This window comes from Nuphar pumila, chromosome 1 (genome assembly GCF_984573655.1).
Source record: "Nuphar pumila chromosome 1, dmNupPumi1.hap1.1, whole genome shotgun sequence".
NCBI classification, from domain to species: domain Eukaryota; kingdom Viridiplantae; phylum Streptophyta; class Magnoliopsida; order Nymphaeales; family Nymphaeaceae; genus Nuphar; species Nuphar pumila.
The window spans coordinates 21,440,808-21,457,327 of NC_143249.1; the positions used below are offsets into that span (position 1 = coordinate 21,440,808).

The window sequence follows — 16,520 nt, forward strand, 5'->3', positions numbered from 1 at the left end:
ATGCATAGATTCAGCTCTTTGTGTGCTTATCATACATGCACAAAAGTATTGTCTTCTATATGCCAATGCCCACTTCTATTTGTTTGCATATAAATGTTGTAACAACACACAATCTTCAAGGTTGTATATCTGAATCATTTCCTCTCAATCAGATATGAAGGTGACCTCGTATATGCTCTCAAGTACACACTGTCTAAACTTTTTATCAAACTTTGTCTTCTGATAAAAAATGTGTCCTATGCTCTTTGCTGCATTTTGAAAGATATGCCACAAACATAGGTGATGATGTGCATATGGTCATACATAAAACACTGCAGCTGCAATTGCATGATCACCATCTGTAAGTACAACTCCAGGGTGCTTCTCATTCATTGTCTGTGTAAATACTCTGAACAACCACTCAAAGGTTTTCCTGGTCTAGTCATACAAAAAAGCGTTGCCTAATATGCAACTCTGTGAGTGATGGTTTACTCCCACAAACTGCGTAAATGATCACGGTTCCATATTAATCTTCACAGACATATAAAAAACAAGCACATCATTGAAGCATTCATAATCCATTTTTGACTTTGAATCTGCCCAAAACATATTCACAACATACCCATCTTCATCCAGTTGCATTGCACTAAAGAAACCAGGGTCAATGTTTGATTTTTTCTATAGGTAATCAACCAAAGAACATCTTCCTCCATTCTTCATGTTTTCTGACATCTTCCTTCTCAAGTGGTTTCTTAGATCCATAGGTGTGAATGGCACATTCTTGCGACCACCATCTATGTGCACTCAGAAATTATATGTCTCTCAGTGCAATGCAGGCGGTATCAGCTATTACAACAATTGCAGCATGCACTGCAGTTACTTTACGATGTGACTTTAACATAGGAGTCATAAATGAAGCGACTAATTCATGATTATGATCATTGATTAAAGTACGAACTACATATTTACCATTCAAAAGTCTTCTTAACATCATTATCGCTGGACAACCGCATCTTGAATCTTGCTTGCTCCTTGTTGGATTTTCACTTAACTTTTTCCAACCTAGCTTTGAACAAACATATGCCTTTCTCACTATGACACCCTGTGCATTTTTTGCCCAAGAATACCTTCTAACACTAAAGACAATTTTTAAGGCATAACCATTGTAAATTTTGTATGCAGATTCCTCATTATTAAACTGCATTCCCTCTATGGGAACATAGTCAAATGTACTATCATGTAGACTTGAGGTGCCTGCACCTTTGTCAAGTGCACTGTCATAATCGTCAACCTCATTATCGAATTGCAATTCGTCTGCTGTAATATTCAAGTCAAGATTGAATCCAATGCCTGCACCCTTCTTATCAAGTGCATCATTAGTGCACTTATTCAATTCTTCAAGTGCGTCGATAGTAAGGATGTCCGTTGCTCCATGACTTCCCAATGATTGAGATATGTCATCTTCACTGCAACTAGTTGATATGCTCAACATTGTCATGTCCAAAATATCAATTTGTGTTAGCCAACACATACGTTTACTACGATTTATTCAAGATGCATATAACAACGGCTACCGATTAGTTAAGCATAATAGCTTACAAATCGATATTAACAAACAACACCATATCTAATAAATCGATACTCGAAAACACATAATATCTTACAAATTGATATACGATAATTCATTATAATATATTACAAATCGATAGTAACAAACAAAACAATATCTCACAAATCCACAATAGAAAATATATAATATCTTACAAATCGATATACAATAATTTAGCATAATATATTACAAATCGATATTAAAAAACAAAATAATACCTTACAAATCGACAATAGAAAACACATAATATCTTACAAATAGATACACAACAATTTAGCATAATATATTAGAAATCGATATTAACAAATAAAACAATATCTCACAAATTGTTACTATAAAACACATAATAGCTTATAAATCGATATACGATAATTCAACATAATATTACAAATAGACATCAACAAACAAAACACTATTTCAGAAATCGACAATAGAAAACACATAATATCTTACAAATAGATATATGACAATTCAACATAATATATTACAAACAAAACAATATCTCACAGATCGATATAAATGTTACTATAACCACAATTTATGTTACATTGCATATACTGGGTGAATGGATGATACCGGGTGGGGTAGAGGTCCTTGCTCGCATATGTAACCAAGCATTCTTGTCAACAAGTCTCAACGTCTTACAAATGTCTTCAAGTTTCCAACCGTTGAAACGATATAATCTACCTTCAATAACAAAACAATGCCTTAATGACACTCACGATGACATACGTTCTTCAACAATAACATGATGACATGGAAATATACTCACGGCGCTTTAATGACACTTGTTGGAATATTTGTGCTTCATTGCTCTTTTCCATACTGCCTAACGAAAACGAAGAAGAATAGAAGACTGTAAAAAGGGATGGCCCACAAATCCCCCTTTGACGCCTACCAATGATCGAACCGGTAGTTCGATTTATAGTTATCTCCACGAGGTAGGAACAAACCAGAAAAAGTTTTCTATCTAACAAGTGTCTTTCTTTGCTTCTCCCTCTTCTCCTCCTCCTCCTTCTTTTGCCTTTGTTATTAGCTTGTGCTACAACAAAGGCGGAGCATGCAAATGTATATACGAGGAGCGGGAAAACATTTTCGTCCAACACATATCTATCTTACAGGAGAACATTTTCGTCAAAAGCATATCTACCTTTTTTATATGTTATTTTATTATAAAGTCATTGTGGGCAACATTGACATATGAATTATCGTGGGTCCCAAAATATTCTTCCGTACACACAGAAACACACAAATTTGTGTTTCCGAGAGAACACACAACACCCTCCCGAACATGACAAGTTCAGCTCATTTTGCATTATATATATATGTATATATATATATATATATATATATATATATATATTATACATATATTTTACATATTATCAAGCCTTAAAAATCATTTAAAAATATTAAGAAAAACAATCCAAACTCATGTTTAGCTCGTAACAAGGTCGGGCTCGGCTCATGTTGAGCTCAAGAGCTGAGCTCGAGTTGGAGTATACCCTAACGATACCCTAACGAGCCAAGCTCGGCTCGTTTACCTGCCCTAATAACACATACCCTCCCCTCCTCTCTCAAGCCATTTCACACCGTTACCCGAAAACTCCACGCAGAGTTGACCATTATCGTTGCTTAGGGTGGGCAATGACACTGTCATCCAAAAGGGGATGAAAGATTGTGCGCTCTAGGCCGCTTCCTGCGTTGTGCTCTTTGTTTCAAAGACGGTGGAAAAGAGAATACTTCTCGACAAAAGAGGTCCTTTTCGTATACATATAAAAAGCGGTTGAACGAGCACCCCTCCACGCATTAGAATGATTTTTTGACTACTTAATTACTTGTCACGTTCACACGATTCAAAATAAGTTTTTTACTAAACAAGCCATGTTAAAAAAATTTGTTTTTTTTTTGAAGAGCGATTTCTACTCAGTTACTTTCATTATTAGCCAATATTTAGAGAGAGATCTTATATGTCAAACATAAGCATTATAAAATGAAACAACCTGTGATGCTTCATAATGAGTACCCAAACCAGCTAGGCTCAATGTTGGTTTGTTTAGTATACAAATTCTGTATGGACGTGATCTGCAACCATGGTTTTATGAGAACCCGTTCTTAAATCATCCCATTTTGATGCATTAACTAAATTTTTGTAAGGTCTTAAAATCAATGGCTCATAATTTTAATGAATATTTAAGTATTCAAAAAATCTTACTTTTTATAGAAAGTACACTATAGAATGGTTGATTCCTATCTAATCCACCATGACAAGCACATCCTGGATTTGCAATTTTTTTTTTGAAAATGCCCATATTTTTAGTTCTGGTATTCTAGTTCTCATATTATAGTAACTCTCTCTCTCTCTAGATATAGAATCACTAGAATATGAGAACTGAAATATGAGAACCAAAATATGTATGGGCATTTTGAACACTTTTTTGCAAATCCTCTCATGGATGTGCTCGGCATGATGAATTTGCTAAGAATGAAAGATTGGATTGTGTATTTTTGATGAAAAATATGATTTTTAAATACTTAAATATTTATGAATACGAGCCATTGATTTTAAAGCCTTAAAAAAACTCGTTTATGCATCAAAATCGGATGAAAATTGTGGTTCACACGTAGTTGTCATAATTTTCACTTCTCATATATATATATATATATATATATATATATATATATATATATATATATATATATATACATAAAAGAAAAATACCCCCGCCTGACGACATCCTTCTCACCACTACCCCACCTTCTCTCTCTCTCACACACAGAAAATACCCCCACCTGACGACTTCCTTCTCACCACTACCCCACCTCTTGTTTACAAAATCCACAATCCCTTTTTAGAGAGTGAAGGCCAAGTTGAAGATACAGCCCTCGCTTCTATGGTATGCTTCCAGACACCCCACAAAAAAATCTTCCTCTCCTTCTCCTGGTTTCGATTCAGACTCTCAATATGATTCCTTATCGTGGAATATTTTAAATAGTTTCTCTCTGGTATTTCAAGAAAGACGATCATGCATAATCACGGAAATCTTCATGCCCATTTAGTTTCTTGGGTTTGTAAATGGTCCTAACATGTCCAGCATTTCCCAATGCTTGAGAAAACGATCAAAACATGCTCATATTCAGTATTTGCAGTTTATTTGTTCACCATTGGTTTTCTTATTTAGGTTTCTCTTTTTGATGAGGCAGATTTTAGCATTCCCATCGGCTTCATATGATTGTTTTTGCTTCCTGTCATCCACCTCTATTTTTTTTTATCTATAGGCTTTTTAAGCATCATTGCTTGGATACGTTTTTCATTTTGTCACATCCATTTACTTGGACTAGTCTTGTTTAGTTCTGTTGTTTAAGTTGCTCTTTTCAATGTAAGGATGGGATAGTTTAGCGTGCATGTTGAAGTGACATGTTATTTTTTTATTTTTTTTTGAGAATAGAAATGGTTTGTTTTGGAATGCAATCATTTATGATTGTTCGGCTCTGTTTGTTGGTTATGTGCACTTAGGAGTAGATGGTTGTTTCACCTGAGAGACATTTACTTAGACAGGCATTGTGGAAACGTAAGTGACTTCTTGATGTGAGAAACTGCTTGTGGGTGTGCTTCAAGTGACTTCTTGATGTGAGAACCTGCTTCGGTGAGGGTTTTGATGGCGAAGAACTTTGAAGGTTTTGAAGCCATCTTTGGCCAATGCGAGTGCGAGTGGTTGAACGCCTCCTCGATTCCTTTGGGGAAGTACATTTTCTACATTCATGCATTGGAACCCTCAAGACTGTGCATACAGGCAACAGATTTTCATTCCAACGCCTTCCAGGCAATCCGCACTGTCCACCAACTTGAGTTCTTGGTAATCTTCTATTCCTCCTTTATTTTGAATATTTGAAAACTTTTGTGCCATATTGTTTTCATAGATTTTACTCTTGGCAAAGGTTTTGCTTAATTGTCGTTGACAGTGTTGGTTTCTAGTTATGTTTTTCCCCTTATTTTCGATAACCAAGATGCTAGCACCACTGGCAAGGAAATCCCAGCTTGCACCAATTTTGGGCTATCAGAACTCCGGTCTGCAAAGGGATGGACTCAACATATTGGAAATGATTGTTTCATCTTTTCTAATATGTTCTCACTTCATTGCATAACATTAAGCACCCCTATGCGTGAAACTTTTACCATGTTATTGCATGAAGACCAGCAGTATTACTATGTGAAGATGGTCTAGTTCAAATTCATCCTTAGCATGATGCTATTCACATTGACATTTTCTGATTACAAGCTTTGAATGGAATGGATCTTTATGTGAAACTTATTCTTCTAGGCATAAACAAACATGTCCTCCTCTTCAGGTATGGCGATTCAGCCATATCTAGATGGACAGAATTGTAGCATAGAAATCTTTTACCCACTCCGTTTCAAGATGATGGTTTGCTATACATTAGTTCTATTGCATAAAGAAAACCTTTTCTAAAAGTAAGGGAGGATTCCTTTTCAATGTATATTAGCCACTCGTGGCTTCATTTATGTAACAATATGTATTTTCAATATATTTTGGCTATATAAAAAATGGTCCTAGATGCATGTACTATTACTATAATGACCTTTTCTTTTTGTTGCTATATCTTAACCAAATATTGAAATCTTTTCTATTGATTTTGTTAGAACATGTTTTTTTTTTATAATTGGAGAATGAACATTCTAGAGGAATCACACTATTATTTGACTTGGTGAAAGTTGCTATAATCTACCATACCTTGAGTAAGTTAAGGATTCTTTTTAACTGTACACTATTTTCACAACGAAATAGTGTCGATTATGGAACCATTGATATGTAGAAAATCTGGGGACATGCCACTGCATTAATTTGTTCTTGAATAAGTTTAATGAAAGAATTTATATAAAACTTACTGCTGTTTCTTTATGCTGAAAATCAAGCATATGTGCCTTGCTGCTTTGGTTTTCCTTATGAATTATGATATTGTAAATAGCACACTTGGTGCTTTAATATGTGCAATTGTTCAGGTATCTTTGTGTTATTGTAGAACACTTGCACCACAGGAATATAATAGCTGCTTTGTTTAATATGGGCCCAACATTTTGATATTACAGTTAATCATGTGCATCTGCCTTCATAAACTGATGCATTACACAGTTTGCAAATCCATTCATTTTAACAGAACAGGTTTCTCATAGAAGATTTTAGTAGTCATAATACTATACTTTTTCACTGTTCTGACTCTGGCTACATCCCTTGTTTCAGTTATTTAACATTCTTTCCATAGCTCGTCATTGCTCTGAAATCTAATGAAATGATGTTATTTTCTATTCAATGTAGAAAGATGATGTTGGAGTTGGTGGTTCCTGGCTTGACTTTCTCAATTATCTTGTGAATTCTTTATCATCAACTAATGTTAAGCTTGTGCTGGAGGGACCTGCAAAATCTGTTGGTGATTATGGTTAATCCCTTTTTCATCACATTCTCAACACTGTTATGAATTTCAGTAACCTTTTGTCGTAGGTATTTTTTGTAAAGATTCAAAGAGTCTTCAATCATAAACCAAGAATCCACCAACTTTAGTGGATAACCACAAAAGTGTTATCTAAGGAAAACACTCACAAATCCCACAAAGGGAATCACATAAGTGTTCTCTAAGGAATACACTCACACATCCCACAAAAGGGACACACAAGAAAGCACACAATATAAAAAATATATTTTATTCAATGAAACAAGTGTGCAAAAGCATTACTTTACAAAGGGGAGAACACCCCTATTTATACACAATAGGGAGGAGAGAGAGCTAGAAAACATAGAGAGAGAGCACAACAAGTGGGAGAGAGGCCTCCTGACGGCTAGAATTCTAGCCGTTGGGAACAACTCAAACTGGTTTGACTTGTCCCCAATAATATATTATATATGTTATATATATAATATTACAAAAAAAAAAAAAATATATATATATATATATATAATTTAATACTCTCCCTCAAACTTATGATATGATGATCAAAAGTTTGATTAAAAGGAAGTAAAACCTAGGAGCAAAGAGAGGTTTGGTAAAAAAAAATTCCGTTAGCTGGTACTCAGATGTGACATAGGGCAGATCAGTGGTCCTTTGAAGGTATTCCTCTCAAACATAATGGTTGTTCATCTCGATGTGCTTCGTTCTTTCGTGAAATGTATTGTTGTTGCCAATGTAGATAACAGTCTTGTTGTCGCAATACATCTTTGAAGTTCCTAGAATCTTTATCCCCGTATCAGCTAGTAATCTTTTCAGCCACACCACCTCCATTGTGGTAGTGCCATGGCCCGATACTCAGCTTCAGATGTGGAGAGATGTACTTCCACGAGATCAATGATTCACCTAAGAAAATACAAAAATCCATGGTTGAGTGCCGATTATTCGGACCGTAAGTCTAATGCAGATGAGGAAGACATAAACATGCCTCTAGAAATCAAAGATTTGAGATATCTAATAATATGCAAAATAACTCCCATGTGAACAAATGTGGGAGCGTGTTGAAACTGACTGGTTGTGTGTACATTGTGTCCTATATCAGGTCTAGTAATTGTCAAGAAAGAGCTTTGATAAGCTGTCTATAAGGATTTGGATCATCCAGAGGCTTCCCATCATTAATTTTCATTTTGACATTTGTTACTTCAGGAGTTTCAACCTTCTTATTTGATATACTAGACCTGAGAACAATATTAGAAGCAAACTTAGACTGAGATAATAAATACCCTCTTGGGGAATAAGCACCTTTTATGCGTAAAATATCGTAGAAAACTAAAATCAGTCATTTCAAAACTAGTTTTAAGAATATTTTTAATATGTTGAATTCCCTGTTTGTCTCCTCCGGTGATTATCATATCATTAACGTAGAGAAGTAGAATGACAATATGTGCATCAAAATTCTTAACAAAGTCATGTCAGTCACACAAGATATAAAACTAATATTAAGCATAACATTGTTAAATCGATCCTACCAAGCTTTGGGAGATTGTTTCAAATTCAAAGCAAACAATGCCTTATGTAGGCGAAGAGCCTTCTCTTGAGGTATACTCATGCCTAAGGGCACTTCCATGTATATTTCTTCCATAAGATTGTCATTTAAAAAGTTATTTTTAACATCCATTTGATATATGGACCAAATTTTAATTGAAGCAACTGCAATGAGGGTTCTAACTGGGGTGTGTAAAGATTTTTCCATAATCTATGTCATATTCTTGCGCATTTCCTTTGGCAACTAGCTTAGCTTTGTATCTCTCTAGGGTCCCATCACTATTGGTTTTTATCTTATGTATGCATCTACAACCTATGGGTTTCTTACCCTGAAAGGATCTTGAATAAGCCAAGTTTGAGCATTTTTTAATGTAATAAAATATGCAGAAAATATAAACAAAGGCCTTTAAGTTCTTACAAGAACACAATCACAAAGTGCACAAGCACAAGTCCACTATGAGACAATACAAGAGCCAATAATGGCAACATAAAAGATAAAGAATATAACCTTATTGAGCATATGCTTAAGCTCCAAGCATTCAAGAATTAAGGGGGGGTAACACCCCTATTTATACAAAATACAAGAGAGATTGGGAGGCTACTTGGCAGCTCCCAAATTGAGTTGTTGGCCCAACGGTCGTATTTATGACCGATGGAGAGCTCCCAATGACTCTATGGTCAAAAGATCATAGATCTCATGCTCTAATATCTAAAAGACTAAAAAAAGAAAAATAAATAAAAAGAAAAAATACTATTCCTAATCAACATTCTTTATTACATGTAAAAGGACTAAAAATGCCCCTATAGGGATTTACACATTACAAGACTGTCTATAAGTGAATATATATTAACACCCCTTCTCAAACTTATGGTAAAATAACTGAAAGTTTGTTAAGGAGAAAGATAAACCGAGGTGTAGGAAGAGCTTTGGTGAAGAAATCAGCTAGCTGGTACTTCAATATAACATACGACAACTAAATAGTTCATCTCAAATATTCATCATGTATATAATGATAATCCATCTCAATGTGTTTGGTTTGCTGATAGAAGGTCTGGTTGCTCGCAATATAGATTGCATTCTTATTATCGCAGCACATCTTCAAAGGTTTTGAGATTATTGCTCCCATGTTTTCGACAAGACTTAGCTATACAAGCTCTATAGTTGTCGTAGCCATCGCACAATATTCAGCTTCTGTTGAGGACAAATATACTTTTTGTTGCTTCTTGCATTTCTACGAAATTAGAGTCTCCTAAAAACACAAAAAAACTCGTAGTTGAGACTCTATCATTGTAACGACCCCAACTCATACCTCTTGAAAATGCAGAATATTTTTTTTTCAAGAGTTGCGGAAATCTTTCCAGAGACCTGGGGTTCTTCCGGTTCCAATTTCAGCTAGCTAACCACACATCACAAACAAACTTACATTTATCATCCATAACCAAAACAACCAAACTCTTTATTAATGAATCAATAACAATTTCATACTCAAGTCAAGAGTGAAATAACAACTGCAGAAAAATAAAAAGAACTAAAAGAAACAAAAAGTAGAGACACTCTGTCCGTAGGTGAAGCAGTCTGAAGCAAGTGTGACTCTCGTATACTCTCAGAAATTAGTCGACTTCACTGATCATCTGCAGCTTCGAAAAACCATAGAAGTAGGGCGTCAGAACCGAAATCCTGAGCACAGGTACTTCTATTGAAATAAGTGAGCATAACGAATACAAATAAGATTTCATGCAATCATTTAGAGGAAATTCATTAAGATAACTTCATAATTTCAATTAAGCATTCATGCAACAAAGAATAATTTCTAAGCATGAAGAATCATTAAGCAATAACATGTATCACAATTTAAATAAGCAGGACATTTAACATGCATTAGAAATTAAACCTCATGCATTCACCATCATATAACGATTAAGAGAACATGTAAAATATGCATGTTTTAATGCTTAACAGGAATATGCATGATTTATGTACAATGCATGAACATATCATTATCTTTCATTAAAGTTTTTCTTTCCATATGCATGCTTTATTAAATGCATACAATTTAAGTTTTTCTTTTTAATTACCGTTGCCTGCGGATACAACAAACAGGTAAAATCCCTGAGGTCAAGTTAGGTTTCTAGGGTAGCTTAACACACAATTTGTATTTTATTAGTGGGTTCCAAACTTAGCCCTCGACCGATATCAGGAAACAACACTATCCATCGGAACATTAAAAAACATCTAATGTCGGGGACACCTGAAACATCAACATCCACAAGTGCCACTTTTCTTGGTATACCAAAACAACAGCTGTGTCTACACACCACCTCCAGGCAAAATGACAGACTCTCCCTAAAACTGTGGTCAGGAGAAGAACCTCAATATCGGGTTCAGTGACAACAACAATGCATACAGAGTTTTTGTATCCTCACGGTTTTTCTAAAACCGCAATATCCAAGACTCTCACACTAAAGAAGGGACACCAAGGAAACATAAATTATACTCTTCTTTACTTTCTTTTTATCTTGTTATTGATTCATCTCTTTTACCTTTGCAAATCAACATGCAAAATTAATAACATAAGCTTGCAAATCAACATGCAACCATAAGCTCGCAAATCAGCATGCGCAGCTCTTCACGGTCTACCACCCATGACAACAATAGAACAACGCAATTAAAACCATACTATAAATGTGATTTTTGCAATGCATTTAAACAATTAATGAAAGAGCAACCAAACTTCAAGGCTCTCCAGGCCTGTGATGTTTCATTTAGACCATCGATGCATCATACACAAAAACCATAACAACTTGCAATCATGCTTCCAAATGCATATTTATATATGTCAATTTAACCATGTGCATGATATGTCACATTCATATGCATGTGTTCACCATTCATGTGCATGTACCTTTACAAAGTCATTCCTCATACATGCATTCGCTCATGAATCATCTCAATTGGGACAAGTGAACAACTCATGCATTTATGTACATGCAAAACACACATCAATGCATATATGCACATGCATTTGAAACAAACTTCATATAGTATGATGCTTAAGCACGTCACATCAAGTCAAAGCATATAAATAAATTTTAAATCTTGACATGTCTCGAGAACCAAAATACATGCACACCACACATTCTGGAAAGTTATATGCATATTCAGAAATGCAAACATTGTAATGAAGTGCGAAACGAGAGAGGCGAAATCTCCAAGAGTAAGCACAAAAGCACTCACATACACAAGAAGCCACAAATGGGCAAAATAAACCACAAAAAGTGGTCAAACACACAAAGAGGTAAAAAAATATATTTCACTCATAAAATGCTTCATAAGAAGCTTGAAGAGTACATGGGACCATGCCCCTTATTTATACACATCAAGGGACCCAAGGAGGGGCTTCCATAGGGATGTTGGAGCCCCTCCAACAGTCATATTTATGACCGTTGTAAGGGTCCAATGTCTCTATGTGGACCCCTCTCAAACAATAAAAAAAAGAAAAAGTAAAAAACAAAAAAGGAAAAAAAGAATAAAAAGAAAAAAGAAAAAAGAAAAAGAAGCATATCTAGGATATGCGTGTATAGGTGAAATGACAGAATTACCCCTATCGGGTATTACAAAATAAATATATATATATATTTATATATGTAGATAGACATATATATGATGATATATATGTGTATATGTCATAATCTAAATATATAGATATATATGTATACATCATATTTTAACACCCCCCTTCAAACACACGGTGAAATCACCGAGAGTTTGCTAAGGAGAAAGAAGAAGCGAGGCGATGGCAAGGCTTTGGTGAAGAAGTCCGCCAACTGATATTCGGTAGGAACATATGAGAGTTGAATGGTGCCCCGTAAGAACTCATCACGAACATAATGACAGTCTATCTCAATGTGCTTTGTTCGTTCATGAAAGGTGTGATTGCTAGCAATATAGATAGAGCTCTTGTTGTCGCAACACAACTTTGAAGGAGTTGAGAATGAGACACCCATATCTTTAAACAAACTTCTTAACCATACAATCTCAGTTGTGGTAGTGGCCATCGCACGATATTCTGCTTCGGTAGACAAGAGAGAGACTTTATGCTGCTTCTTACACCTCCATGAGATAAGTGACTCACCAAGAAACACACAATAACCTGTGGTAGAAATACGATCATCGGGGTTACCCCCCCAATCAGAGTCAGTATATGCAAGTAAAGTAAGAGGTGAAGAAGAGGATAAGAATACTCCCTTAGTTATGAAATTTTTCAAGTATCTGATAATCCTCATTACTGCTGCCATGTGAACAGTAGAAGGAGCAGTCTGAAATTGACTTGCACTATGAACTGCATGTGAAATGTCGGGCCTGGTGATAGAGAAATATGTTAGTGATCCAATCAATTGACGATAAGGCGTGGGGTCTGCTAAAGGAGTGCCATCACTGACTCTCATCTTGACATTGATCACTTCTGGAGTTTCCACCCTTTTGTCATCTGTCAGCCCAGACCGGGCAATAATGTCAGAGGCAAGCTTTATCTGAGATAGGACATACCCCTTGGGGGAGTATGCAACTTCAATTCCTAAGAAATACCTCAGAAAACCCAGGTCAGACATATCAAAATTTTTCTTAAGAATATTTTTAATAAGGTCAATACATTTCTTATCATTACCTGTGATAATCATGTCATCAACATATAGTAACAAAATTGTTATGTATTCATTAGAAGATTTAACAAACAAAGCAGTATCTGTGTAACATGAGGAAAAACCATTATAAAAAACTACTTTGCTAAAAAGATCATACCAAGGTTTTGGTGCTTATTTTAAACCATAAAGAGCTTTGTTTAATCTTAGAATATTGCCTTTCCCAATTTCAAGACCCGACGGAGGGTCCATAAGAACTTCTTCACACAGAGTTCCATTTAGGAACGCATTTTTAACATCAAGTTGATATATTGGCCATTGTTTGATGGATGCTAAAGCAATTAGGGTTCGTACACTAGTCATTCTGGCTACAGGAGCAAAGGTTTCTTCATAATCAATCCCATATTCTTGGGCATAGCCTTTTGCAACCAAGCGAGCTTTGTATCTTTCTAGAGACCCATCATATTTGGTTTTGACTTTATATACCCATCTACACCCAATTGCCTTTTTTCCTAATGGTTGAGGAATAATGCTCCAAGTTTGGGCTTTGTTAAGAGCCTCTAATTCGACTTTTATAGCTTCAATCCAATGTGGATGATCTTTAGCTTCCTTGAATAAGGTAGGCTTATGATACAAATGTATTAGCATGAGACAAGTCCTATAATTTGGGGAAAAGGATTCATAAGATACAAATTTTTGTGGTGGCCTACTAGTACGAGAAGATCTTCTAGGTGGGTTGTTATCAATAGATTCTTCTAAAGAGAAGTCTTGAGAGTATCTGTCAATAGCAGGTTGATGTTCATTTCCTAACCGCCGGGTGTAAACATTTATATCATTAAGGTTTTCATTTTGAGAAACATTATCATGTTGTGGTATATCGTTATAATGTAAGATGCCATCACAAGTAGTATCACAACTAATTGCCTCGAGGGACTCAATTCTAGGAGCTAAGTCAAATAGAAAAGAATAATCGATGTCTTCCTTAGATGTGTGGATATCGAAACCATTTTGTTCTTCAAGAAAGTTTACATTTCTTGACACATACAGTTTATTGTTTCGAACATCATAGCATCTATAACCTTTTTTATTCTCACCACAACCAATGAACACACATTCAAGAGTTTTAGGTGACAGTTTATCTTGTCCTTGACTAAGTACAAAACATTTGCATCCAAAGATTCTTAGTCTATTAAAATCTGGAGTAATTTTAAATAATTTTTCAAAAGGAGAAACATTTTTTAAAGAAGAAGATGGCATACGATTTATAAGATATGTTGCGGTAAGAAGAGCTTCGGCCCAAAAGTTTTTAGGAACATTTTTAGACGCGATAAGAGTTCTTGTGGTTTCGATTAAATGTCTATGTTTCCTTTCCGCAATACCATTTTGTTGCGGAGTTTTAGGACAAGATCGTTGGTGCAAAATTCCATTTGTTTTAAAATAATTTTGAAAATCTTTAGACATGATCTCACCTTTAGAGTCAGATCTAAATATGGTTATATTGTTTTGAAATTGATTTTGAATAAGAACGGGAAATTCTTTAAAATTAGTGAAAACATCAAATTTATTCTTAATAATGTAAACCCAAGTATATCTGGTAAAGTCATCGATAAAAGAAACATAGTAAGAATAGCCCCCTTTAGACATAACGGGTGCCGGTCCCCATACATCGGAATGCACAAGTTCAAAAGGCCTTTTTGACACAAAATTACTATGTGAATATGGAAGAAAATGAATTTTGCCAAGAATACAATCATTACATGTAAATGTATTTGTATTACAAAATTTTTCCAAAAATGGAAAGAGGTACAACTTGGAAATACTCGTGTGTCCGAGCCTCTTATGCCAAGTCTCAATATCTTTGGATTGAACATGATTACAAAATGATTTGGATGGCAAAGACAAAAAATTCATATAATAAAGGTCCCCTCTTCTATGGCCTTGCCCAATCCGCTTCCCGGACCGGAGATCCTGCACATAGCAATGGGTTGGTGAAAAAGAGACATTACACTCAAAATCGGTAATTTGAGAAACGGAAAAAAAATTTAGATTAAGTTTTGGAATAATTCGGATTTTGGGAACAAAAAATTCTTTGTTTTGGTCATAAATTTTCTCAAGATTTCCAATGCCTTCAACATTCAAGGATGTTCCATCGGCGGTGGATACATATGATTTAAATTTATTGAGACTTGGTTTTGACAAAAGTGATGCATTTGGAGTCATATGGAAGGAGATACCCGAGTCAAGAATCCAAGAAGTTATACCTGGAAAGGAGGAGATGGCGGCACCGGAAGTGGAAGGTGAAGAGGATGATGTAGAGGAGTTCATCTTTATAAATTGTTGAAGGGTTTCGGTTAGATGAGCGATGAACTCCTTTATGTCTCCATCCTTCTTTGAGTCTTCATTGATGATTGAAGGAGTTTCACCCACGGAAGCCACCTTATTTTTGAATTTAGGACAATCCGAACAAATATGGACCGGTTCATTACAATTATGACAAATGAATTTTCTCCCTCCACCGCCATTATTCTTCTAAAAATGTGGTGGTTTATATGATCTAACATTGTTGCTGGGTCTAGACACGGCATGTACTTCATCAACATCTCTTTTCAAGGCCAAACGAGTTTCTTCTTGACATAAGTCGGCCAAAATATCACTTAGAGGAGTAGAGGCCCTATGAAGAAGGGATCCTCTCAGTTGCTCAAATTTGGGACAAAGCCCATGAATAAATTGAAAGAACCTTTCTTTTTCCATTTTCTCTTGTCTCATGGCAATAGCACTTCTTTCCCATTGCGGTTCGAGAAGGACAAGCTCATCTCATAAAGAGGATAGAGTACTATAGTAATCCCTAATACTCATATCACCTTGCTTAGTAGCTCTTACCTTTTCTTGTAGAAAAAAATGCCTAGCAAGGTCTCTTTGGGTGTACATGCCTTTTATAAAAGACCAAGCTTCATTAACCTTCTTGAATTTAGCAAGATTTGCACAAATCTTCAATTCGACATTATTCATGAACCATGCTAGAATTTTAGCATGCTCACTTTCTGATGCAGAGCAGGCCCAGATCCAACAACACGTAGGGTTCATATCGGGTCCAGACCCAAAATCCAGCCAAAACTCTTTAAATAAGCTGCCTAGGGTTTCGTGAAAAAGACAGATTGGAATTTACGCAACCTCTCTTTTCTTTTGTTGGTTCCCTGTAGTTTTCTTTTTTTTTTCCAGCAGCCTTTGTCATTCTTTTTTCTGTTTTCTTTATTACTTTTCTGTCAGGCCATTATTTCTTTTTATCATT

General features: G+C 35.4%; 1 protein-coding gene across 3 annotated transcripts in view; it reads left to right on the forward strand.

Annotated features, from left to right (window-relative positions):
- Positions 1 to 4,373: 4,373 nt before the first annotated feature.
- Positions 4,374 to 16,520, forward strand: part of LOC149848301 (uncharacterized) — a 118,402-nt gene continuing 106,255 nt past the window's right edge. Inside the window, exons 1-3 of one of the 3 annotated variants that reach the window (XM_089989467.1) lie at positions 4,374 to 4,485; positions 5,106 to 5,445; positions 6,925 to 7,045. In XM_089989467.1, coding sequence (XP_089845593.1) covers positions 5,248 to 5,445; positions 6,925 to 7,045 — 319 coding nt within the window. In that variant the 5' untranslated portion in view covers positions 4,374 to 4,485; positions 5,106 to 5,247. The remainder of the gene's footprint in view (positions 4,486 to 5,105; positions 5,446 to 6,924; positions 7,046 to 16,520) is intronic. The other 2 variants (XM_089989545.1, XM_089989620.1) reach the window with 2 other exon arrangements.